The sequence below is a fragment of the Alosa alosa genome, chromosome 13, assembly GCF_017589495.1.
Source record: "Alosa alosa isolate M-15738 ecotype Scorff River chromosome 13, AALO_Geno_1.1, whole genome shotgun sequence".
In the NCBI taxonomy this organism is placed as follows: domain Eukaryota; kingdom Metazoa; phylum Chordata; class Actinopteri; order Clupeiformes; family Clupeidae; genus Alosa; species Alosa alosa.
This window is the reverse complement of record NC_063201.1, coordinates 8,910,616-8,937,093: the sequence shown is the minus strand read 5'-3', so window position 1 is coordinate 8,937,093 and position 26,478 is coordinate 8,910,616. Positions and strand designations below refer to the sequence as shown.

General features: G+C 40.8%; 3 protein-coding genes across 5 annotated transcripts in view; all 3 read right to left on the bottom strand.

The window, feature by feature from the left end:
- Nucleotides 1–354: 354 nt before the first annotated feature.
- Nucleotides 355–13,338, bottom strand: leng1 (leukocyte receptor cluster (LRC) member 1). Its single transcript, XM_048260963.1, has 4 exons — nucleotides 12,486–13,338; nucleotides 3,237–3,425; nucleotides 1,975–2,312; nucleotides 355–744 (listed from the first exon to the last, which is right to left on the bottom strand). Exons 1-4 carry the CDS (start codon nucleotides 12,615–12,617, stop codon nucleotides 522–524), a joined length of 882 nt encoding a protein of 293 aa, XP_048116920.1. The 5' UTR covers nucleotides 12,618–13,338; the 3' UTR covers nucleotides 355–521.
- Nucleotides 12,742–24,548, bottom strand: tmc4 (transmembrane channel-like 4). Of its 2 annotated transcripts, XM_048260960.1 has the most exons (16): nucleotides 24,366–24,548; nucleotides 23,790–23,976; nucleotides 22,702–22,838; nucleotides 21,927–22,088; nucleotides 20,745–20,830; nucleotides 19,779–19,924; nucleotides 19,491–19,638; nucleotides 19,213–19,371; nucleotides 18,883–19,040; nucleotides 17,907–18,027; nucleotides 17,649–17,746; nucleotides 17,273–17,456; nucleotides 15,341–15,471; nucleotides 14,938–15,093; nucleotides 14,570–14,648; nucleotides 12,742–14,416 (listed from the first exon to the last, which is right to left on the bottom strand). In XM_048260960.1, the coding sequence occupies exons 1-16, from the start codon at nucleotides 24,406–24,408 to the stop codon at nucleotides 14,255–14,257; spliced, it is 2,157 nt and encodes a 718-aa protein (XP_048116917.1). In that variant the 5' UTR covers nucleotides 24,409–24,548; the 3' UTR covers nucleotides 12,742–14,254. The 2 variants fall into 2 exon arrangements, with proteins under 2 accessions (XP_048116917.1, XP_048116918.1); XM_048260961.1 differs by lacking the exon at nucleotides 24,366–24,548 and having other exon boundaries at nucleotides 22,702–22,834; nucleotides 23,790–23,865.
- Nucleotides 24,549–24,933: 385 nt separating this feature from the next.
- Nucleotides 24,934–26,478, bottom strand: part of mboat7 (membrane bound O-acyltransferase domain containing 7) — an 8,571-nt gene continuing 7,026 nt past the window's right edge. For both annotated transcript variants that reach the window (XM_048260959.1, XM_048260958.1), the window contains exon 9: nucleotides 24,934–26,478. This exon is cut by the window's right edge and continues 1,180 nt beyond it. The gene's annotated coding sequence lies outside the window, so the exon portion shown is untranslated.

The following is a 26,478-nucleotide window of genomic DNA, read 5'->3' as shown; positions in this document are numbered from 1 at the left end:
ATCTTGCACTAAGTTATTGTCTCTGACGTGCACAGACCTGTACTGTTCCGAGTGCTATGAGTACGTGTTTAAAACTCTCTAATTGTAGATACATTTGCCACCATGTACAATATTAACACGAGATGTTGCAGACAATCACTGCCTTTGACTATTTCTTCTATTTTAGTTTCATTACTAGAATTGAAACATGACACACAATAACTGTCTGACAGCTGAAATTCATAAATCCACAGTCTGTATCCACACCATGCTTGCACAACTGAGCTAGAACTAAACTCTTCACGCGCACACATGCACACACACACGTACACACATGTACACACACACACACAAACAGACAGCTTACAGACTCGGTCAACGACCGGACAGAATTTTAATTTTGAATACAGGGTGGGTATACGCCCCCTGATTCCAGCACCCACACATACACATACACACACACACCAAAAGTCCAGTCCAGTTTAGGATCACTCATCCCAATAGAGCAGCTGCCTTTGACTCTCCTCATTCGTGTCCATTTGTTATAGGGGTTTAGAGAAGTCGTAGTGATCGTGGTCCCTCCTCTGCCTCTTGCGGGCCAGTTGTGGGAAGTAGGCGCTGTTGTAGGGCCTGTCCCTCTCGCCCACCACCCTCTCCGGCTCCTTCTGCTTCCCCTCGCCGCTCTTCTGCTCCAGCAGGGCTTTGGCTTTCCTCTTCTCCTCCGCCTCTCTCTGCAGTCGCTCCGCACGGAGCCTCTCCAGCGTGCTGCTCGGGGGTCAACGGGAAACGAGAACGTTACAGGGCAGCGACTCACGCGCCGCTGCGCTGCACTGCACTGGCCACACTTATGCTATATGCTAACAGCTGCTTCTCAGTTACATTACAGCAGGTACTCTCCCATGTGCACTGCTAAACGAGGCCAAGATGGCAGTCCAGGAGAGAGAGTGTCTTCAGGATATTTACATAACACTACTGTAAAGGGCTGTTCACAGCAGGAATGATACAGTCACTCATGATGATCGCGTAAGGAAAGGGAATGAAAGTCTCTCCTCGCGTTGATGAATGTGATGTCTAAAATTTGACGGATTCCGACTGGCTGTCAGTTTTTTTTTTTAATCATTCTCAAAATTGCTTTGAAAGTGAGAACAACAACATTGTTCTTCATGTGGTTACGGTTTATGTGTGGACGTTGTCATTCATATTAGCTAGAGCAGTGTTTCCCATACATTGACTTATTTGTGACTTACTTCATTACAATATCAACATTGACCACCACACAATGATTTTTCTGGTTGTACTAAATTGTGTTTAAATCTGGTTAGAATCATAACCACGCTGCACTAATTTAGTTAAAAACTGTTGCATTCGAGTTAATTCTGCAAACCTACCACCACAAATAGAATTCAATTCTGTGGGAAACACTTTAGAGCGATACTTTTTTGCCATTATCATTATGGTTATCGTTCCTGGTGTGAACAGCCCTTAAGACTATAATAATAGAAAAGTATTGCTTTGATAACAATGCTTTGATATGTTGGTATAATTCTTAGATACTGTTTTTTGTATATTCCTGAACAGTTTTAAAAACATGTTTGAAGGAAGAATGAAGACATTAAATCAAACAGTTACAGTTAAAAGCTTTCCCATGAGGAGTTTAAAAAGCCTTGGCTACTAATGTTTAATATCAGTATCAGTCTTGGCCTAGGAATACAACACTGTGCATGCCAACCATAGTCCTCCACAGAAGTGTAAAGTGTAAAACCAGTGTAAAAAGTGTTTTGCATGTAGCTGACTCTTAGCTATGTGCTGCTATTCTATAGCTATATCTATTATGATATTCCTAAAAGCTATGGCTGCTACCCTTCACACCCATTTCCCCATCATTCTGTCTCACTGTTTCAGAGGTGACGCTTACATTGCATCCCCGGTCCCCATCTCACTGACCTGAGACATGGACATCATCGCACGAGGAGCACCACAGCCTGGACCACTCACCTCTGTCCTCCGCTGCTCGTCCCTCCTCGGTCTGGCCGCTCTCTCTTCCTGCTCTTTTTCTCTTTGTGCCCTTTCTTCGCCAGGGCTTTGTTCATCTCCGCCAGCGGGTCCAGGCTGTCCTTCAGCCTGCGGTCTCTCTTCTCCTTCTCCTCCGCCGTGAAGCTCCTGTGCTTCCGTTTGTCCTTCTCCTTCTCCTTCTTCCCCCTCTCGTCCTTCTCCTCCTCCTCCTCCTCCTTCTTCTCTCGTTCACTCCGACTCTTCAGGTACCAGGGAGTGACCGCAGTGCCTGGCGCTGGGCCCAGTGACACCAGAAGGCCAATAGCTCGCTCTTGCTTCTCCTGGGGGGTATGAGAGGGGGCGAGGATAGGGGTAGTTAGCAGTAAAACAGACACATCCAGGCTCTACAAAACACCTGGAAAGATGTGTAGCGCCCCCTAGCTGTCCTGGTTATGTATAGTAGGGTACGCTTCCCGAATTCTTTAACAGTTAAGAAATCTCTTTCTTTAGGTAACTAATACTTCAACTAAGGAACTAGTTATCAGTACTCTGTGTGTATAGGAATATTCAAAACGAATTAAGATAGTTAATTTAACTCAATGTCAATCATGTAATTAACCAATTAAACCAGAAATAGATCTCTTGTGTGGTGTAGGCTAAACCCCCAGTAGAGCATTCATTAACCTAAACACAGAGATCCATACATCCAAGCTCTACAAAACACCTGGAAAGACGTAACAGAGCAGCAGTGCGATCACCACCTGCATAGCTAGTGTGATGAACCTAGTGAGTGGCTGCTGGGTACCCATATGCTGATGTCCACCTTTGCTACAGATGTTTAAAGAAGACAAATGGCTGCTCTAGTCTAGACAACAAGACAGTGTAAATAATCAAATAATTAACAACCTCCCACTGGCATTGAAGAATTCAGCGACGGATTATGATGAGGTACGGCTATTGAGTAGTAAGTAGCCTGACGTAGTCATACTCAATTCTAGTCAGAATTTGACCCCGACCTCAAACGTTGTGGGTGGGACTAAGTTCGGAATGGCACCCAGGCTAATTGAGTAGCCTAGTTTGTTAAAGAATCAAACACTTGGAAAAAAGTTGGAGTCCAGGGGTGCGTTTCCCAAAACCATAGTTGCTAACCTGTTAGCAACTTAGTTGGTTGGCAATGGGAAATTGCATTGCAACTTAGTTAGCAACTATGGTTTTGGAAAACCTCCCCAGGGCAGTTAGAGGCAGGTCTCTAGATGGGGCTATACCTTCTCCTCCTTCTTCTCTTTCAGGTACTCCTCGTTGCCCTTCTTCCCAGAGGCATCTTCCAGGGGGAACAGGTTCAGGAGCTCTACCGCTGCTGTCCCCTCTCCTCCTTCTGGAGCTCCGTCCTCACCTGCTGCCCCAATCTGCCCAAGGGCACCGCGAGATTTGTTCCTCAAGAATTGTGTCCGTGCCTGTACGAGACATGGGGTTTGTTATGGTTAGCGTGATGTTAAGGCATTCCGAAACACATCCTTACAACTGGATATTATTAGATTAGATGAGACCAACAGATGAATAAATTGTGCATAACTACATTGTGGACCAATTGCAACTTTGGTACATTTCACGTGAAAAACTGGGAAATTTGTTTGAATTGGATTAGGGGAGTGGTTTTCAAACTTTTCCCGTCTTTACCCACTTTGGATGTGGGGAATTTTCAAGCCCCATCGGACCCCATCACCCAGCAAAATGGTAACGTTAAAATACTATTGTCTCAGTCCCCTGGATCTGATGGTCCTTTAATTTATATGTAGGCCTGTTTATGATGCCTATGTGTGGTATGTATGCTATGATCTTCCTTGTCAAAAAGAAATGCATAAATAAAGATAGGCACAACCAAATACACATTTCCTCCTGCTTGTGGCGCCCCACCTGTCATGTTTCCATTCCTCACTAGTGGGGCCCGCCCCACACTTTGAAAACCATTGGATTAGGGAACATTTACCCTGTGAATTTGCACCTTGAGACACTGTGCAGTAGTAGGCATATTATTATTGAACTACTTCAATACTTATTATTGAAAGGGAAACTAATGAGTAAAGTTATTGTGTTCAGCAGACGGGTCAATGACGTGACGCTCATTTTTTTGTGTACATATGGGTTACATACATTTAAAATTGTTAAAATTTAAAAATAATTTGACAAATTATTTTCAAATATCATTTTCATCAAACCCTAATCTTAAAGTTTTGGATTTATTTAATTTTGAAAGAGTATTAACTGAATTTGGGTAAAATTGTCAACACGGTGTAACCACAAAAACATGAACCAAATAATTACACTTGCTGAAAAAAAATGTGAAATTCTCTCCAAAAATCCCTTCTAAAAATAATCTGGCATGATCTTGCACAAGAACTTTTCTATATTTAATACAAGTAATGAAACCCTATTGTTCTGAATGTTTGAATTAATATGGGGAATCGTGTCTGTCACATCAACCACTTAAAATGTCAAGTGGTGTAACCACCATTTAAGGAGCAAATTTGTATGAATTATGTCAGAGAATCATGTGACAGGAAATTATGTCATAGAGAAGGACCCTTCAAGACCCCAACTGCTATGAGTCAAGGTTAGCAGCTCTCTTCAAGTAACATAATATTGTTTTTAGGCCATGGCCAGGCAAGCTTAGGTTACATGTCAAATGGTATGACCTTTTAAAAATGTTGATAAATCATAATAATCATAAAATATTCAATTTAATGTAAAAACTGTGTTTGCATATTCACATAAAGGTGAAGTGTGTACATAGTTGTCCATAATAATGCCTGCAAATTTTGAATAGAAATGTCAAATGGTGTAACCGGTTACACCATTTGACTCTTTTCTGTTTGAGACCAGTTTGATCAGATTCAGGGCCAAGAGTATGTAATTTTAGGTGCCAATTATATTATTTTTATAATTTAAATAGTGACTAACTGTTTAGCATGAACAATAGCTTTAAATAGGTTTAATTAGATTGCAATTTAAGCGATTTTTGAAATGTCAAAGCTTTTCATTTTAAATTTAAACTTCCATAATATTTTTTTAATATTTTATTATGATGTATGTAAACAGTATGTTCAAATTATAAATAAATAATATAAATACATTTATTACAGTATATATAAAATGTACCTCTTGTCCCCCAATGGATGCCACTTACAAGCAAGAAAAACATGTGAACGCAGATCCTGCTGTTGGTTGGTTGTTAAGAAATGATCATACTCACTCTTATTCTCTCTCACACACACTTTGGGCCCTAATTTAGCAATACAAAATGCATGGTCACTAACAAATAGCGTAAATACATTTAGGGGTTTGTCCAGTCCACATTCGGGGTGGTTTTGTTATCAAACGTCAGGTGCCTGGCGCAGAAAGGTGGCTCTTATGTTTCTTAATCAGTCATAGGTGTGTTTTGGGCTTAACATCCTTTAAACCAATGAGGAGGACATCTGTCATTCCCTTTAACAGCAAGCAGAGCAACTTCAAACAGCGCATCAGTATTTTGATAGTCAGCAGTGTATTTGAAGGAATCTGCTTGTACGCAAGACCGTATGGAACAGGTATTCTACTAAGCCATTTTTTACTAAAACCGAGTAGAGTATAGGCTACACACATCTGCACTTGTCTATTAATTAAACATATACTGTAGGTAAAGTGAAACTAACTTCACTGTGGTGTCATAGTCAATGACAAAACAGTTATACACAGTTAATTACTTTCAATATTGACTGACAATGGGTTACCAGCAAAAACATAGCCTGAAAAAAGCAAAACTTCCCACTATAATGTTCGAATGAATAAATAACCTAAGGACATTTATTCTGCAGAGGAATTGCTGCTTACATCTCGTGACATTGTGTCTTCAGCTGTGTTTCATATGCGCCTTTCGCTATAGACCAGCAGGCTTTTCTTGGTCAGTGGCATAATGCTTTTTAGATGGTATAAGATAGCGATTTTTAGATCATGTGCCAGACCACACCTTATGTCGGTAATTGCCACACCCCTGGGCTACATTATTTAATAAAAGTGAAGTGTAAGATATGAAAAAACTTTGCGTCAGAATAATAATACTCTTTGCGCCAGGTTTTGCATCGCGAAAATAGGGCCCTTTATCTCACTCTCTTTGAAAATAATGGGTATAGACTGAAATTGTATGAGAACTGAATTGAAATCAAATAGAACACAAGTTTCATTGATGTTAGGCCATCCTTAAAAATATTTTGGTTTGCCGTAACCCGACCGACCCTGTCAATTTAGCACCGACCCAGATATATTTTTTTTTTCCATTTTAGTCCGACCGACTTGCCGGTTGTAATTTTGCGTTATGACCGACCGATTTATTTTTTACTCTTCAAACAAATTAATACAAATGCAATACAATACTATTTTGTTAAGTAGCCTAGGCCTATTGTGAATATAAATGGACTACATACAAACGTAGCTACGTTCTTTCTTTGAAATAAAAGCCTGTGGCGTCATCTATGTTTATGTTTGTCATGTGTCACATGGCTGCTACGTTCATTTCACTCACTATGGTTCGCGCGTGACTGTAATGATGGCTGCGTCTACAGGAAAGAAAATGTTCGCGGTCAACGTTAAAAGTTATACTGAATCGGGCACCATTATTCATCTAAAAAATGCATTAAAACACCTCAACATCGCGTTATTTGGCACGAAGTTCTGGAAGAACTGTGCCCAGATCTTTTCCCATCCCTTCTCCCCACCAGTCTAACGGTGACTGACGACTGACCTGAATGAGACTACTAAAGTTTTGGTGGAGGAAAAACAGACAATTGAGGACGTGCTACAATTTGACCCAGGAATCAGAGTGGTTTCTTTTAAATTGAACTGTAAAACCCGCCACCACCACCACCACCCAACAACGTAATGTTAAGGAATGCATTTTCGATCATGATGGAGCAGACGAAGACCCAAAAGGACCCGGTCCTTCGCTCCTGCAATAATGGTGAGTATTAGCAATATTGACCTAGCAGAGCAGGCTTTTTTATTTGGAGCTAGCATGCATACTACCTGTTAACGTTAGAAGCTAACTTCTATAGTGTTTGAGATGGCCTATATGCTTGTGAATTACGTCTGTGTGAATCTACATTTAGGTGCTCATTATTCGAAATTCTTAATGGTGAAATATGTGTACCAAAGAAGTATTGCATGGGATTGTGCTATAGGCTAGCAAGGCGGCTAGTTCTTAAGGTGGTTAAGAACCTACTGTCTAGCTGCTGGTTGGAGCCTTTTGGAAGCGGAGAAAAGAAAAAATCGTAACCGGTCTCTGATTTGTAGGTGGCATTGACACCTAGCGGTGGATGCAAGTAAAACAGTATATCCTGGTTACCAGTAACATCCCTGAATTAATATATTATTTTTTCACAATATATTTTCATATGATATATATTGTTTACTTTTCTGACAGTACAGCATATTTGAAGCTATACATTTTAGTCAAGTTTATTTATATAATGCATTTCATAGGCTACACAGAGGTAATTCAATGTGCTTTACTGCACATAAACAAAAGCAAATAACAAATAAAAGCATAGAAGGGCAATATAGTCAAAGAATAATTCAAAAGGTAAAGATCATAATAAAGCAAGAATTTAAGCAAGAATGTTGTGTTTTGTTACAGCTAAAGATCGGCTTTTTAATGATGTTGTCATGGACATGAAAAGAGAAGAAATAAAGTTCCCTGGAACAATGGCTAATGCCGAGATAAGCCGTTACATGCTGGCACTCGTAGACACATTGTGGTATCTGGATGGTACAAAAGAGAAAATTCAAAGAAGAGCCCTGAACCAGTCTGGATCCATAACCCGTATTCCAGAAAGGTAATGCAATCTAAATGACCCACAGCACAATTTTGATAGCAGGGTTTCAAAGACCAGGAATACTGACCAGTTGAAATAAATGGTGGAGTAATGTTCATAAAAATTGTTGTCAATTTGAAATCATTCTGATACCGCTTGGTGAATGTATTTGAAATAAATCTTTCAAAGTTGGTCTCGCATATCACTGCATGATGTTGTTGTGGTATTCTGTGTTTCAGGTTCATGAACAATTACAATGGCTACAATGACTACAAGAGAAAGAAAATCAAGGCACCACAACTGGACTCCGATCACTAAAGACTCATGTTGCATGTTTGCAAACACTAATGGAACAGAAATTTGTATCGTTGTGGGGACTATGGCAAGGACCTAGAACATCTAGCAGTATCCATGAGTGAGTATGCCCAATTCCTTGACCTTTAGTCAAAGGCTCAACAGGATCGTCAGTCTCTGCCTCATCCAGTCAGACAACTGGCAGAAAATGTCCAAGTCCTGCACTTCAACGGAGGACCAAAAAAAAACAATGTACTCTAATTGAGGACCTTGTGAACACCAAGGACTTTTACGAGCCAATTATTTTTTTTTGATGAATGCCTACATGCAGCATCACCATTCAAGAACAGAACAGAACGGCACCGCTTTGATGGATTCAATGCTGTGGGAGTGGCTGTTGACCAAATAAGGTACAGTATCTGTTGATCATAAGAATATTGTTTTACAAAGTGGTTGTGATGATCGAACTCAACATTGAAACATTGTGTTTGAAGTGTAGAAACTGTTTACTGCTTGTAGGTGTACCCAAATGTAATGTTCTCTAAAGTCCTTGCCCATTTCAACAGCACTTGTTAAGTTACTTGTATTCAATGTTCTGGCATGATGGAGGGAGAAACTCCATTATATATTATTATATATTATATTTTTATTTTATATTATATATATTATATATTATATTTTATCTTTTATACAGGTATGATCCTGGTGGCAATGTTGGTGGGTTTGCATTTTTTGGGAAAGTTCCAGCCATGAGAGGAGGAAGAGTCAATGACCAAGGCAGTCCAAATAATGAAAACAATGGAATCCAAGTTGCCTGTCTATCATACCCGAGCAATGCTAGGATTTCATCAAGACCGCTCGTCAGCAACAAACATCTCATTGCCGAAACACGTTCTACGTTACATCTATGCTGAATACTTATCTGACGCATCAGCTGACCAAAACCCAGCTGTCGATGAACGAGTGAGACAGGCAATCTTAGGTGAGGACCCTGAACTTGTCACTGACCTTCGTTATCTAAATAAAGGTCATCCCCAAGACACCTTTGACACTTTCTTTGATGAGCTGAACATGGAACTTGAGCAGATAACTGCAGCTGATGAAAGACGTCATGGGTCGCTCCACCTGTCGAGTTCATCTCTGTAAGGGATCTAATTGAAAGAGTAGCCAAGAAGTGTCCACCAAACACTCCGATCCCCAGTGAGACCACTGTACTGTTTGCCTTTGTTCCCAAAAAATGCTTACAGTAATGTGGCAAAGCTGTACAAAAGTAAAGTACACATGAAATTTCAGGTTCAGACACGACAGCTACGGTCATCACACCCAGATGACCATTACTGTGCAGCTCTCTTTAAGTACATGCGGTCCTTTGCAGTCAAATACAGGGATTTAACAACGTTTCTCTGTGTAGATGATAAGTCCAAAATAGATTTTGGTGAGCCAGGATTAGCCATGTCATCTGGGGTGCGGGGGAAAAAGTCCTTAGTAGCTTCCAATGGTCTGCTCGGAGCCCTTGACCATGACCAACAACAGAAAGGGTCATTGACTCCATCTGTCTACCTCAATGTTGAGATACCAGAGACTGTTGGCTGACTCCTTCTATAGGGGTCAGGTCACTGTGCTTCTGAAGGACTCTGTATTCCAGCCGAGCAGTGCCTTCCGCACACAACAGAGATGAAGAGGCTTCTGGGAGATGACATGGACAAGGTGAAGCCCTTCTTGATCATTTATTCCGGCCGGAGGACCTGACCACAGGGTTACCTATGAAGGTGTAAAACTGTCCCTAGCTGCTGTTTTCAAGGCTAGACTTGGACATTCTTGTGGCTGGGACAGCGCCGGGACACAGCTGGGCGAACCCAGTGGAGCGAATCATGTCTGTTCTAAACCTTGCCTTCCAAAACATTGCTCTGTCCAGACAGGAATGCTCAGCTGAAGTTGAACAGGTGTTGAGAAGCTGTGGTGGGATGCAGGACATTCGAAAAGAAAGCTGATATGGTGGAGAAGCTCAGAGATGAGTGGAGCGGATCTGTCAAATCTATGAAAGATTTACTAGAAGAGCATCACTCGTGTTCAGCTGAAAGGAAGGCCATTCACTGTTCTGGAAGCGGCATCTGATTTTGCAATCCATCAGGAACAGGCTGATATTATTGGCAAAGTTGATGCTTCAATAGAGATTGGCAAATTACCACAAGAAAGATCTTGCAAATAAGGAAAACTACAAAACCTTCATGGCCAAACATTGTAGGGAGAAATTACATTGTGCAATTTCGCCAAAATGTGATGATCGTGCTTGTTGTAAGCCCTTGAGAAGCAGTGTTGAGGGAGACCTACCAGCTTGGATACCAGATCCTCTGCTTTCAGAAGATAGAGCCCACTTTCAGTCTTTTGATTCTTTGTTTGGACAAGAAACATCTGAAAAAGACTTGCCAAGTGGAAGCAAAGGAAACTCTGACATCTGTCGCGAGAAACACAACAGGTAAATGCATTTGAAGAATTTGACACCTCCTGTACTTTGCCATGTTATCTGCTCTCTTTAGGTTTTTATTGATGTACAGTGTTTGGTGGTGTTTGTTGCATGAAATCACATAAGCAATTTTGCCATTTGTAAGCAAACTTTATTCTTGGTCTTTGGCTGATATAGGGATGCAAGAACAGTTTCCTTGTGGGACAGAATGCACGAGGTACAATCCAGTGTTATGAGTGTGGAAAACCACGTTGCATCTATGCCAAGAAGTCACTGACAGTTAAGTGATCAACGGGCACTCCAGAGAATGCTCCTCAAGCATGACTACAGCTGTGGTTCCATGTTGACCGTGAGAAGGCAAGTCTCTGTCCATTTAGCTTATGTGCACTAATGTAGTCATATTCCAGAGGTAGTCTTTTGTGACAGTGACAGTTTTCAGTACATGGCTCTTAAAAACCAATTACAGCCCCCCCCCCCCTTCTCTCTCTCTCAAAAACATAACTATAATGTAAAGTAAAGGATAACAGTTAATAATAAAGGATATCCACTTTTCCTGTGGCGAAGATTCTCTGCATGGCACAGTGTTCATCAGGTTGCAGCTGGTGTGTTCGACTCAATAGAGTTTGCCTACTATGCTGCAGACAACCTGAAAGTTAGGAAGGATGTATGTGCATATTGTGCAGCACCTGGGACGAGAGAGACAAAGATCTTCTGAAAAATTATAAAATTGTGTTGCCAGTCTGCCCCCAGTGCAAGCACAAGCCTGCACTGAAAAGGGCACCTTTTCCAAAGATGAGATAGTTTGGTCAGAGCAAAGGGTCATTACATGTTGGAACCCTGTTAATGCATGTTAATGCAATTAACTGTTATTTTGTAGTCATTTTAATTTATGTTTTCCTCTGAAAATGGGTAGTTTAGTTTTGTGGCTTCTTGAAATCTCCTGCCATTTTTTGTTGATTCTGCCTCAAAATAATTTTTTTTATTTTTGACAAAGATTTCCAATTGTTTGTGGTCTATATAACCTGCATCAGAATGAGTCAGTGACGTCAAAATATGCAAATCTGTTTAAATTCATACCTACAAAATCACCGTGACCAAAATTTTACTTTTTTTTTTACTTTGAATCTTCAAAAAAAAAAATATATACCTACCTACCCAATTTTTTTTTTTTTTGGGCTGTTACTGCAAACCAAAATATTTTTAAGGATGGCCTTATGAAATGATATTTGATATGGAATATGATGAATGACATGAATACATATCAAAATATCCAATTCAGTTTACCTTGATGCCTATTTTCTGTGTCAATTTCTTGTCCTATTGCTATAAACGTTTTATGGTCAATTGGTGTAACCGATTTATGTCAATTGGTGTAACCAGTATTTTGTCTTAAATACTAATAATGTACAAAAATTAATATGGATAATGATTTAATACTCTACTTTACTTTAATAATGGTTGTTTAAACCATTTTTACTCAAATGGTCAAAGAATAGACAGAAAACAAGATGTTTACAGCATATGGTCTTGCTCAGTACAATGAAAAACCCATGTAATTTAAATTTAGAAATAAATATAATAAAACATTTTCTCATAGGATATTACAAAATAAACTAATAATTTCATGAGAGCAATTGCATGAACTCTAGGAGGTGTGAAATATTAGATATTTGTCATTTTTGTGGTTACACCATTTGACAATTTAACAGGCTGTTAGTTCTATCTTTTGTTAAAAAAATAGCATACACGTCATATTAAATAATATGAATACAACAGAAATACAAAGAATACACTTTAGCAAACCTCAGGCATGTTTTGTTTTAAAGGTTTAAACATATTTTTAATTTTCTCATCTTACCAACCCTTATCTGTCACTGACCCAGACACAAACGGGGCCTAAGGATGTTTCTCACCTCTTGCTCGGCGCGCTCTATGCGCTTCTGAATCTCACGTTCTTCCTCGGCCGCTTGTGCTTCATCTCGTCGCACACGAGCAACATTGTCCTTGTTGCGCACGTGCCAACTTTTCTTGGGTAAGATGTTCATTTTCAGGGATTTAAATCAGAGGTCGAATTAAACCCTTCCGCCGCAACAACTTCTTCAACATCAAATCTGAACTACAACTGTCGGCCAATGTTTAAGAGAGAGTGAGAGAGCTTGACGATTAAGGTTGAGAATATTGAAGTGGCTCTTTACTTGTGTGCTTCTTAACGCATTAAGACAACAGGCATTTCATACAGGGTAATGTAGCCTAACATTACAGTTGGACTCAGTCAATATGAATTAGCTGTAGCTACCTACCTACTAGACTAAAGTTTCCCCTTTCATACATGAGCCATGATGCTATAACACGAAGGCATCAGACAGGCTTATGCATGAGTCTTTACGCATGAGTCTCTATGTTTACTCGACAATTACATATCGCGTAAAAAAACGTTTTTCTCACAATATCTAACTGAATCGGCTATCTTCCACAAGACTCATAGTAGAGTATCAAAACAGGAAGTTGGTCGACGTATGACATCATTACGTATCACAACAACAAAACCATTACATCACCACCAGAGGGAGCCCTACCAAAGATCTTTGGCCCTACTCAGGTTTCAGGAAATTATGTTCAGTTTTGAGCATTTTTCTAAATATACATAATTTCCATGTATAACCTCAATATCAAGCTTATCAACACAAGATTTTCAACTAATTAATTTCCCTTTTCTCACTAATTGATTTATCCTTACAGAGTCACAGTTTGTATGTTTATTATTCTGTTACATTAGTCTAGCCTATTTATAATATTGATATTTTTAAGCTTTTTGATTAGACTAAAACAGTTAATTTTAATGTTAATGTACTGCTCATTGATTGTCATTATAAGTCGCTTCGTACAAAAGCATCTGCTAAATACCACACACATAAATATTTAAACATAAAGAACATTGATAAACTATCAGAATGTCATACAAAGACCGTGTTCTGAGTTCTCTTGAACTGGTATGGACTTTCACAGCCCATACATTAGGATGAATTATCTATACATTTCAAAATCAATTCATTGCTTATACATACATTTAACTTAAAGGATTTGGTTTACAAAATTCTTCACATTCTTTTCGTTGAACACTGCTTAGGCTATTATAATCCCTTTGGCATGTGGAAGCATTTAGAAGGTCCATATCAGGTTGTTCTTTTTAAAGGGGATTAACCATTGAAATGATTGACATATTTTTCACAAATTCATAGGAAGATGGAGTGTCAGCTGGAATAGATCTCTGAAGTTCGCCTACAAAAAAGCTGCCATCTTTGCCAATATAAGGAGATCCGGTATCTTGCAATTTTTCCTATGGGAAAATAACATGGGGATTTTTAATTATTGCACCTGTTAAACTCTCGTGTGGACGAAGAAATCGGAAATACAGTCGTTTTGCTCTACACACTTTTGTCCTCTGCCTTCAAGTGGATACTGCGATCTTTAGTACGTTAAGACCACAAACTTTTTTTTGATTTTTGCTACCCCAGAGCTAACTTGCAATGCATCTTGCCATAGGCAGTTAGCTTCAATTAACATCTGGATATCCTTATATGGGCAAAGATGGCAGCTTTGGATCCTTTTTGGAGGCGAACTTCATTGGTCTATGGTGAACAGCTCTTGGGATTCAGTCCCGAGCATGAGGTAGCGAAGCAGTCTAGCTGTAGTTGTTCTGCGTCGGCCTGAAGCTAGCCCTCATGGGGTCGACGGCCATGGGGGTGGGATCCCTCAGAATGGGATCTCTGTCATGTTTTGGGACACCCTGCTTCTTAGTGAGCTCCTCTATCTGCTTGACCAGGAACTGCTTGTCTCGTCCCTCCTGAGAATCACACACACACACACACACACACACACACACACACACACACACACACGATGGTTAGGATTTTATAGAAATGCTCTGTTCTGTCATTGAACAGTGAACTTAAGTTGAGTGACACGAGGGAAGTGTTCTCTCTGACTGTGCGCCTACCAGTTTAAGTTGGGCTTTGAGCAAAGCCACGCTGTTGCCATAGACGGATGCCAATGCAGCCACGTAACATAGTACCACACTGAAGAAGGAAGAGACATTATCGCACCAAGGCTTATCTAGCCAGAAGATGGAATACCAGCACTCTTATTCTACTTAAATGTTTTCCAAAAAGTCCTCAGTAAACTAGTAAATGCTGAACTACAACATAAATGCACTCAAAGTACCTTAGAAGTTTATGCCTCATTAAGTATTAAGACAAGTAGCATACATGGGAAGTACTAAGACATTAAGTAGCATACATGGAAATTCATGTTCCTAACAAAAGAAATGGAGTCGTATGGACGTAGTAGACTCCTATATGTACTGACCAGGAGAGGAGGAGGAGGGGAATGGAGAAAGCTTGGGAGCCAATGTAGCGCAGGAACTCCTTCGTGGTTGGGGACAGACCTTGGAACGAGTTGGGCACGATGCTCCACATGGTCACCGAGAACCGGAAGGGACCACAGCCATAGGATGGGTGAAGTCTACAGTTCACAGGAACCAGGAGGAAAGGGGAGAAGTTTCATTTTAAGACTAACAGAATTAATAACAATGTATACAATAATTTCATCTGTAGTAAATTAAGGTATTATATTATTGGCAGATCTTTAGCTGTATACAGGTAACTGTTTTGGATGAAAAAAAAAAAAATAGAATGAGGCCTACACGTAAGCCATCAAACCAGTGGGATGTCAGTGAAATAGACTGTCATGTTTTCTGTCAGGCACTTACTCAGCCATACTGTAAATCAGAACAGTGGTGGCCAGACTCCAACCAAACAACAGAACCAGGAAGAAAACAACGTTTGAGCTAGTGGAGCGGAATGTTCTCGCTGCTGGGCGACAGTTCTGGAACAGGCTGATCTGTGAGGGGAACATGGCAGATGGTGAGTGTGAGATTGAAATGGGTTAAAGAGGCTATACAGCGGGGAAAATAAGTATTGAACACGTCAACATTTTTTTCAGTAAGTATACTTCCAGTGAGGCTATTCGCATGAAAGAAGTCTACAGACTACAGACATTAGTATTAACTTAGGTAATCCACACATATTAAAAAATCCAAACATTAATGTCCATAAGTAGAGTTATGAGTAAAAAAGTGGAATGCCTCAGGAAAAAAAGTATTGAACACGCCTACTGAAATTTCTTAAATACTTTGTGGAAAACCCTTTATTTGTAATGAGAGCTTCAAGGCATTTCCTCTATGACGAAACTAATCAGTCGCAGTATTCAGGTGTGATTTTGGCCCATTCTTTTAAACAGATAGTCTTTTAATATTGAAGATTCCAGGGGTCCCTCTTGTAAATTCTGATCTTTAGGTAACTTCCAAAACTGTTCAATTGGATTTAAGTCAGGGCCTTGATTTCCTTTCTCTGAAACCAATTGATAGTTTCCTTTGCTGAATGCTTTGGATCATTGTCCTGCTGGAAGGTCTAGCCATGTCTCATCCTCATTGTCCTGGTGGATGGCAAGATTCTCCCAGAAAAAATGGCTCCATTCATCATTTCTTCAACTGTATGAAATCTGCCAGTACCATGAGATGAAAAACAGCCCCACACTGTGATGCCTCCACCTCCAAACTTCACTGTTGGTATGGTATTTTTAGGGTGATGCACAGTGCCATTTCTCCTCCAAATATGGAGTGTAGTATGACATCCAAAGAGTTAAATTTTGCTCTCACCAGACCAGAATACATTCTCTCAGTATTTCATAGGCTTGTCCAAATGTTGTGTAGCAAACATTCAATGAGCTTCGACATGTTTTTCTTCAGTAATAGAGTCATGTGGGGTGAGTGTGCAGAGGCCATGGCGGTGGAGTGCATTACCTATGATTTTCTCTGTAACAATTGAACCTGCTGCCTCCAAGTCTTTCTGGAGTGGTCCTTGGCTCTTAGGCTACCCTTCTGACTATCCTTCTGGTCAGAAATCTTGTGAGGAGATCCTGTGCATGGCCGATTGATGATGCAGTGATGTTCCTTCCACTTGCAGATAATGGCTCCAATACTGTTTACTGGATGATTCTGAAGTTTTTAAATGTTTTGAACCAGTTCCATTGATATGTTTTGCAACAATAATTTTGCAAAGGTCTTGGAAGAGCTCTTTGCTTTTACCCATCATGAAATGTTTCTTGTGTGACAACTTGGTAATGAAAAACCTTTTTATAGCTCATCAATATGTACTAACCCAGCTTACATTAATTTGCACAGATAGGAGGGATAATTAATTAATGTATAGATTCCAGCTCATTCCTTGCCTTTGTGTACTGCTTTTTCTCAGCGTGTTCAATACTTTTTCCCTGTGCCATTCCACTTTTTTACTCATAACTCTACTTATGAACATTAATGTTTGGATTTTTTTTATATGTGTGGATTACCTAAGTTAATACAAATGTCTGGTGAAAATTTCATGCAAATAGCCTCACTGGAAGTATACTAATGAAAAAAATGTTGACGTGTTCAATACTTATTTTCCCCACTGTATAGACAGAACAATAAAAGAGAGAGAGCGAGAGAGAGAGAGACCGAGAATAAAAGAAATAGAACCAACAAACAAACAGGCCATAAACGCACAAACAGGCACACACAGAAACGACTGGAACAGAATCGAGACCAGTGAGAGATCATTCAAACGTCAAACGGGGGTAAAGACCAGGAGCCCTGACTGACCTTTTTGCAGTAGAAGATGATGACAAACTTGATGGTGTTGAGCAGAGGCAGCAGAGGGCAGAAAAGGGCTCCTGTCCACACCACTGTCTGGGCATACACCAGCCCCAGAACATTGGGGGGCACCAGGAACTCCTCACGACCCACCCACTGGACCAGGGACCAGGAGCAGTTGTCCACTACCATGCTGCAGGACAAATCATATGGCACATATAGAGTCTCACAACTTCATAACATGGCAGTGGTGCTTAATGGTCAGACTCAGTGATTATAGCCATGCACAAAGATACCAATACCAATACAACACAAATACACACACACACACACACACACACACACATACAGTAATGACTGTATAAGATGAGTAAATAGGACTGACCGTCGAGGAAAATCCACCAGAATTAGCTTCACAATGGTCGTCAAGAAGTCAAATAGCACCAACTTATACATTTCCTGTCCCACACGGGTCTCCCAACACTGTGTGTGTGTGTGTGTGAGAGAGGGGAGAGAGAGAGAGAGAGAGATTTGATTGTCCGAGAGGGAATATAAAACCTTTTTATTTTTTATCAAAATAAAGAAATGTGAATGTCTACACTGATAGGTGATACCATATACTGTGTTATGTATACCTGCATACCTGATATATGCGGTGGTTGTACTGGCAGGGACTGCATGCACTCCTATCTGTGTAGCAGGTGATGTTTTCCCACAGGGTGAACAACAAAACTGCCAAGCTGACCAAGCGTAGGAACACTGCTCTGTTTGGCAAAAGAAAACAAGATGAACTGCGGACATGACAGAGATGTAAAGATGGCGACCTAATCAATGGAGGCTATCAAATCTAATCCACTCAAAGCTGTCCAGCACTGCAGATCGTGAATAGGTTGGAGAAGCAGTGCAGGAAATCTACAAATACTCGGACTGTCCATCCAGGGCTATAGACTCTTTAAACTGCGTAAACAAACATGTGCGCTCCTAAGGCATGTCTGGTGGCACAGAAACGGACACCGAGCTAATTGTAACTTGGAGACAAATAAAAATGTAAAAAACATTTAACGAATCAACATTTTGTAGGGCATTGCACTAAAGTCCAATTCATTTTCATTTCAAAGTATCTGCGCTGGTTTTGAACGTTTCAGCCGGAAACCCTCTAGGAACAGATTGAATCGGTCTATAGCAGGTCAAGTTAACTATTCTACCGGATGACGTATAAGAATAATAATGTATAGGAAAGATCCTACCATCCTTGTTCTCTCATTATACACGTTATGTAGTTGATCAAAGAAACAATTTAAAGCCAGTGCTAAAATAGCTGTTCTAGAACCCAATAGCAAGAATGTAATAGATGTGATTATCAAAGCAAACCACATAAGTGAGATAAGTTCTCCTTATCTGCTTCACCTGTGTAGTTGTGTGAGTGTACATTTTCTATTGTATTGCATTGCATTGCATTGTATTGTATTGCATTGTATTGTATTGTACTTTATTCTATCTTATACATTTCACATTTAGTCATTCAGCTGACACTTTTATCCAAAGCATCTTCTGCTGTATTTGATTCCTTCTTTTTCGCTCCATCTCTCAGATGCGCCCTCCCTTGTCCAGATAGCTACCTGAGGAGGGCCAGGATGATGGTGGTGCTTGGGCTGTGCTTCTCCAGCAGGGCAATTTGGTCACACAGCAAGGGAACGACGAAGTTACTGGCCGTGATGACGATGGAGGGCAGGTACTCCAGCAGAAGGCCCACTATCCCCTCCTGAGCTTCCTGGGTCTGTTCAGTGAAACACAAGCAACATAGTCCCACCAGCATCTCAAAGACAGTAAAACACCAAGAACAAAATGCTACCACCCTATGAATGGAGAAGAGTTTAGGTGTAACACCAGCAGTAACAAACAGTCCCATGGTAATCGACGTAGAGAATGAGAGTTTGGGGTCTGCTCACCTGGCTGAATTGTGTTGCAAAAGCAATGCCTGCAAAGGCTCCTCCGATGAGCGCGAGGACAATGAGGTTGAGGAGGGTGCGCAGTGCATACGTGCCCACGGTCTGGAGAAGAGTCAGGGACTTAGCCTTCAACTGGAGCCTCTCCTCCTCCAGGTCCACCTGAGAGAGAGAGAGAGAGAGAGAATGAAAAGCTCAGGTTATTTCGGGTGGTAGGGTGACAGAGTGAGATCTATGTCTTGGGTGAGTCATCGTGTCTCATAAGGCAGTTGTGTGCATACCTGCAGCTGGTAGCGGATGTTGTTCTGCTTCAGTTTGGTGGCACGGTCTCCTTGGAGACCATAGTCCCAGCCAGTGAACAGCAGCATACTGTAACCTCCGACAGTGCCTCCACCCGTTGTCACGGCAACCCGCCACACACCTCCCATCCTGACATCCAAGATCAACCAAGATGTTGATAGAACCATAACCAAACGTGACTTTTTTTTGCCACTGCAGGGCTTAAAGGTCTCTCTCTAAAGCTTTAAAGAATTCAGGCCAGGGCCTGGTCATTTAAAATGTTAACTGACCTGACGATGATGCATATGAAGCAGAATATAAAGTAGAAGGAGGCTGTCAGGAGATACGCCAGAGGGATGTTGTAGGAGAAGCCACTAGTTACTATCATTGTGTTGTTGTAGTACCCGTAGAACATGTAGGAGTACTCCATAAAGCCCTGCAATGGGAACAAAATAACTTTGTGTATGTGTGTGTCATGGGTGTCTAAATTAATTGACAGGTTTTGTACAGATAACTGTATAGATAAGCTATATCAAACACATTCTACCATGTCCCCGAAAAGGAGGAGTAGTTACATACATATTTAAACACACTGTGTTTGATCAGTAACATCTGATTTAGGGATGTAGCGATTACCGGTATAATGGTAAACCGCGATAAAAATCTTGACTATAACAATTACCGTTTTCATTTCAAATATCATAATTATCGCAGTTGATTACCACGGTGTGGAAACCGTGTGTTCAATCCTTCCCAGCTTCATCCGAGCCTGCTTTTGACATACAGTAGGCCTGGTACAATGAAAAAAAACTGGTACCCTACTGATTCTGTTGTCTAATTTATGGATTTAACTGCGATACGGATTAGGTTACACCTGATTTTAAAAGGCGGAACATTTTCACCACAAAAACGTGTACTGTATCATGTAGCCACTTTGCGTCTTTTTATACCGTGATAATACCGAAAACCGTGATAATTCTGGTCACTATAAGCGTGAGGTTAAATTTTCATACCGTTACATTCCTAATCTGATTGCTTTCCTGTTTGTTTACAAGAATGTGGTTTTGCATCCACTGAGCACAGTGAATAGTCATAAAATAACAGCTGATGTAATTTGCCACTGAACTTTAACCTCACATCAGGAAATGGCTGTCATTTATTTATGTCAAGTAATCAGTTGAGAGCCAGATTCAGGTACAATATTGCATGCCATCACTGGGCAGTATATTAGCTCAAGGGAATGAGGATATACCTACCGTTCCCGACAGCAAGTCCAGGAAGTATGTGTAGAACACTGTCAGTGCATTTGGGCTGGTGTCATAGACCATGCACACCTCAAATCCTGATAATAGAACAGAAAATGGTCATAAAATCATCAGCTGGGTAAGACACCACGCCAGGCACCAACAAAAGCACTTTATTACATAATTATGTTTCAACGATCTGGAATCCATTACATTAACAGCTCTTTATCGCTGTGAGGTCCCACAGAACGTATCGAGAACCCTGTAACACCAGTTACTAGGTGCCAGCCGCCATAATGAAAGTTTGACAGACTCAGAAGGTTGCTAGGAATCTAGCACAGTAACCCTGTTGGACTGAACCAGAGCTGGATCTCGTCTGAACTAATTAGTAGAGAAATCTCTGTTGATGTGGTGGTAATTCTTGTTAGGGGACAGTTGCTACTGGACAAATTAGGCTGCAATGGACAAATAAAATAAACATAATTGATGATGACTGACGAATGAAACAAGACAGACTGACAAAAATCTTCAAACACAGGCCTACAGCAAGTAGTTAAATAATCACAGATTTCAGGTATTAGATCTCAGACTATGACATTTAAGACTGCTCTCAGACAAACCTCCACAAAGACGGTAGTTTTTCTATGTTTTGGGGTGCTCTGTTCTCAGGAAACACTGTTTTCCTTTGAGTAGTCATGAGGTGAGATGAGTTGTACCCTGGATATCCAGAGTTCTCGCGAGAGCACAATGAAATTGACTCTGCAAGACACTCTGGCAATGAGCAATGATGCACGTTACTTTTACCCCTTGCATCCCGGGGAACCAATCAAATTGGCGTATCTGATATATGCGGGCCAGAGGCGAGCTGATGACGAAAGTGCTGCAACGTTGGAGGTCAGTAAACATTGGTCGTAGTGTTATCCAATTGCGTTCAAGTCCGGACTCACAGAGTAAACATTGGTCTAGTGTTATCCAATTGCGTGCAGTGAGATTTTCAAATGCATGTTTGGTGCCGCCCCTTGAGTTAGGCCATTACATTGTTCGTGGCCAGACCCTTAATCTTTCTAGATTACCAGGGTCTGGATTTTCCAGGCTAGATGAGTTGTGTTAAATTGCTAACAAAGGCCAGTAGAACAAGATTATAGTTAACTGCGATCAGAGAGGATTACATGGCCTGTTAAACTACCGGGTCACCTGTGAGGTTGGCCTCTGGGATAGTGGTGTTCAGGTGGAGAGAGTTGAAGACGATGGCGGGGATGAGGACGAACCCAGCTATCAGCAGGGAGGACAGGAAGTTCAGGACGACCAGGAACCGCAGGAACACAAAGTAGGACTGGACACCCCCACCAAAGTGACCTAAGAAGGGAGTGAGACAGGTGAACAAAGAGGGACGCACATGGAAGGAGTCAGCATTTTCAGTTACAGTACATGGAGAGAGTTAGTATTTTTAATGGAGTGAGTTAGTATTTTTAACACATGGAGAGTTAGTATTTTTAACACATGGAGAGAGTTAGTATTTTTAATATATGGAGAGAGTTAGTATGTTTAATGGAGTGAGTTAGTATTTTAAACACATGGAGAGTTATTATTTTAAACACATGGAGAGAGTTAGTATTTTTAACACATGGAGAGAGTTAGTATTTTTTAATATATGGAGAGCGTTAGTATTTTTAACAAATGGAGAAAGTTAGTATTTTTTAACACATGGAGAGAGTTAGTATTTTTAATAAATGGAGAAAGTTAGTATTTTTAATTAATGGAGAGAGTTAGTATTGTTAATACGGAGAGAGTATTTTTAGTTAATTGTAGTGACAGGTGGGACATTCTCTTTGTGGCATTACATTGGTGTTCTGAGTGTGTCATTGTAACAGAGTGTCCACCTCTCTATCTCTTTCTATCCCTCTGTGTGTGTGTGTGTGTGTGTGTGTGTGTGTGTGTGTGTGTGTGTGTGTGTGTGTGTGTGTGTCACCTCCTATCTTGTGTATGGATTTTCTCCAGAGAGTGACTAGGGCCAGAGCGTTTTTTGCCTGTGAGGAGAAGCGCTTCAGGGCTCTGGACCGCCGCGCCCGCCTGGAGGCCACAGGTACACGCATCTGCTGAACCTGCCTGAGGGCCAGGGGGAAAGAGAGAGAGAGGGAGAAAAAAGAGAGGAAGGGGGAGAGAGAGAAAGAGGGAGAGAGAGAGAGAGAGGGAGGGAGAGATAGGAAAGGGGAGAGAGAGGAAGAGAGAGGAAAAGAGAGAGGAAGAGGGGGAGAGAGAGAAACAAAAGGATTCAGAGAGACAGAGCATGACAGAGAAAAAGCAAAAGAAAGACAGAGGAAAAAGTAGAAATGCTTTGATGTTATGACAGTCCAGTCAAGTCCAGTCCTGCAGCTTATACTTGATGAGGCATCTTCACCTGAGGGCCATGTATCCGGCCTCAGACTCAGACGGAGATTCATTTTACAGAGTCCCTCCCTCCCCAGTCTTGTATGAAGACAGACCTGTCCAGCTGATGGCTTAAAAAAAACAGTGTTTATGCAACACGACTGACCTGTTGCTGTTACTGCACCTTGTAGGCTGGCAGTGTTAGGTTATAGCCATCAAACATGAAAGCCAGACACACTTCCACCCTCTGATCCTTCACAAATACATTTCCCCCCTTTGTCTTTTACCTCAGCCTGGCACTTCAGTTTCTTACTCACACACTATGCCATCACCCCACAGCTAACTGGCCAAGAGTCAGATGAAGTCACAGCACAGCACTTTTCTTTTGTTTTCTCTTTGATGGGCTGTTTGCTTAAATTGAACCTCACCTTTGAGTCACTTTATAAATGAATCAATGGAATATAATTGTGAAAATCTGGATGAAAAGGGGGCAAATCAGGCCCAGCAGACCCTGAACCTGAATGCAAAGACATCCTGTGGTCAGGTTAAAAAAAGCTCTACCCCACCTCATCATGACTACAGAATAAACAAACATTAATTATTAATCCAAGCGAAGTAGAAACATGAGACTGTTTTTTCTATGCCATGACATCCCCCATTTCCCGCTCCAAGTGAAGCCGTCTGAGATACCTGACAGCTTTCCTCAGGGCGAAGGGCATGGGCAGCTCCCTCACATGCCGGGGCTCTTCCTCATCTTCATCTTCACCCCCCTCAGACGATCTGCCCCAGTCAAAGTGAGGGGAGGCATTCTGATTGGACGCATGCGATGGCGGTCTCCGTAACCTTAGGGACTGCTCAGAGTTGAAATAGCCAGAGCCTTCAAGAGAGACGACACATTAGTTCAGCTCATTTCATTCAGGAGACTCAACATACAGGGGCAAGGATGTTCTGTACAAGAGGGTTGTCTTCACCAAAAGCTACATCTGAAGGCCAAATATTGGGTCAGATCAACTCCGACACTGACATCACATAGCAGCCAACTATCAAATGGATCAATTCCAGCCAGCTTCTTTGAAGGCTGTGATTCAGTTCACCAGTTTGTTTACATACTCCAAATAGACCAACTACCCATATATAAAGTGTATGCCACACACAACAATTTCAATATAGGCACCTGACTTTGTTTACTGTACTACAGTTTAAACCCCTAACTCCTAGGCTACAACCAGGAAGAGAGACTACCAGTAAACTGAGCTCACTACTTACCTGCTGTGGCAACACCGTTGCGGTTAAATTCATTCAACTCCATTGTGCCAGGATAGGTCCAGATAAACAAAAGGAGCAAACCAATAATTCCAATGTACAAAACCGAGGTAAATACGTTAACACATAACTATGTTTGGTTTGTTATGTCTGACAGACCATATCAAAAACCCCTCCTCTCCTCAAGTCTCCTCACCCAGTAACAACGTCCCTATGGACTTTGTGCTTCATGCAAACAATCTTTTCCCAGGCAGCCAACTTCCTTGAGTGGTTAACCCATTCAACAACTTCCACAACTCTAATTTCCATGTGCATTCAGCTACACTGTTTTAATCATGGAGCCCAAATATAATGACTTCAAAAGAAAGAAAAAAACATTTAAAAGAAAATGATTATTTTGTTAAGAAAAATTTTTTGACAAGCTAATGTACAGTTTGTAAGCAGGTCCTTAATCGTGTGTGTGTGTGTTTAGGAACAATGTAAAGGATTTTCACTGGGCTCCCCCCTTCCCTGCCTCCTTGACTAAAAGCCTCTTTTGAAGATGTAGAGATGACCCCAAACCAAACAAGAATGCAAAGATGTCCTTTATTTAATTTATAACAATGTAAAACTCTTATAAGGCAGGGGATGTTACAATCATCATGGCAAAATGATGAACCACTGATGTAAAACCGGAAAACATCATGGGATAGAATCAGGAAAGAAATTAGACAATGCATGTGCATCCGTGTCCCAGGAATATTCAAAGGATCGTGTTACATTTAGACTGGTTCTCACAATAGGGCTATTTAATTCCTGTTAAACAGTAAGCCCCTAACAAATAAAGTTACTGCCTCTAAAGGGGTTTGGATTTTATACCAGAGAGAGAGAAAGAGATAGGAGGGGATCAACACCAACACCAATCCGGGTTATGGATGTAAACTTGTCCTCTAGGCAACAATAACCAGCCATGGCCAATGGAAATATGATTAGTCTTGGTCTAGCAATCACAATCATGATGTAACAAAAACCTTGACTGCCAGTAAACAGCTGGAATGGACCTGCTCCACTGCCAGGTAATTAGGTCACAACTACCTCATTACACTACATTACATTACAGTATGTCAAGACGTACAGGCTTCAGTGTAGAGATAACTGGTGTCAGAGCTATCGTAAAGTGCCTATTGGTCTACAACACACATGGTCCAAGCATGTGATATGGCAGTAAGGAACTACAAGAGAAAGAGGAGAGATGTTCCACTGTGTACACACAAGAGAAATCAGAGAAGCTATACATAAAGGTATGGCATAATTACCCAAATGTGAAAATATGCAATTGGCTAGCATAAAGATAAAAAAAACCCTCAAATCTAGATCAAGACAAACCTAAAGTCTATACTTTCCCTGCTTAGCTGACATAAACAATAGCTAATATGTACATTCTTGAAATTGGAATCAAAATTCTTGATCAAAACTGAAAAGAGGGAAAAAAAATCTTCCAAAGTACATTGTACAAAATTATTGTACCATTAAGATTTTAACATCCTTACCCAGGTAAACATTCTGTTTAATATCTCAGCCAACCTTAATATTAAAAACCTGCCTGTCTGTATGTCCAGTATTATAAAATCTGAAACACTGATGATAAAATTTGGCCTGATGGAGCACTGTACTCTTATCAACAATATCAGTGATGATTTGCAGTTAAAATCATCATAAGATAAATCAAATAGGGGAAAAAAATAATACTTCTGCCTAATTTAGGAATACATTTCTGCCAATGGCTCTAACACAAATCAGACCTTTACCTAATCTGGGCCAAGTCAAGGCCACTTTTTTAAACTAAAGATACTTATATACACAGCTAAGGGTGGAAAAAAAAGAAGGTTCTATTCAAGTGCAAAAGGAGTGTATTGGTGTTGGAATGTATGGTTTGCATATATTGCATATATTTCCTAGTATTATACACTATACATATTCTAACATGCAAAGGTGCAAACATGAGAGAGAATGTCTGCATCCAGAGCCAAACGGTTCAGCCTGCTTCCTCTGGAGCTGCGGTAGCCCCCAGCTTGAGTTAAGTGTTTACAGGGACATTAGGTAACCTTATCTCATGAATGTGTAATAATATCATACA

Bases quoted from the DNA above. Each gene is read 5' to 3' on its own strand.
- tmc4 (XM_048260960.1), bottom strand. From the start codon at position 24,408: ATGGAGTTGAATGAATTTAACCGCAACGGTGTTGCCACAGCAG. The intron at 19,372-19,490 runs GTATGCACACAA...TCTCTCTCTCAG, and splicing joins ACATCCGCTACCAGCTGCAG to GTGGACCTGGAGGAGGAGAG. The intron at 17,747-17,906 runs GTATGCAGGTAT...ACACACACACAG, and splicing joins ACAACCACCGCATATATCAG to TGTTGGGAGACCCGTGTGGG.
- leng1 (XM_048260963.1), bottom strand. From the start codon at position 12,617: ATGAACATCTTACCCAAGAAAAGTTGGCACGTGCGCAACAAGGACAAT. The intron at 2,313-3,236 runs GTATAGCCCCAT...CATACCCCCCAG, and splicing joins AAGAGAAGAAGGAGGAGAAG to GAGAAGCAAGAGCGAGCTAT. The intron at 745-1,974 runs GTGAGTGGTCCA...ACCCCCGAGCAG, and splicing joins ACGAGCAGCGGAGGACAGAG to CACGCTGGAGAGGCTCCGTG.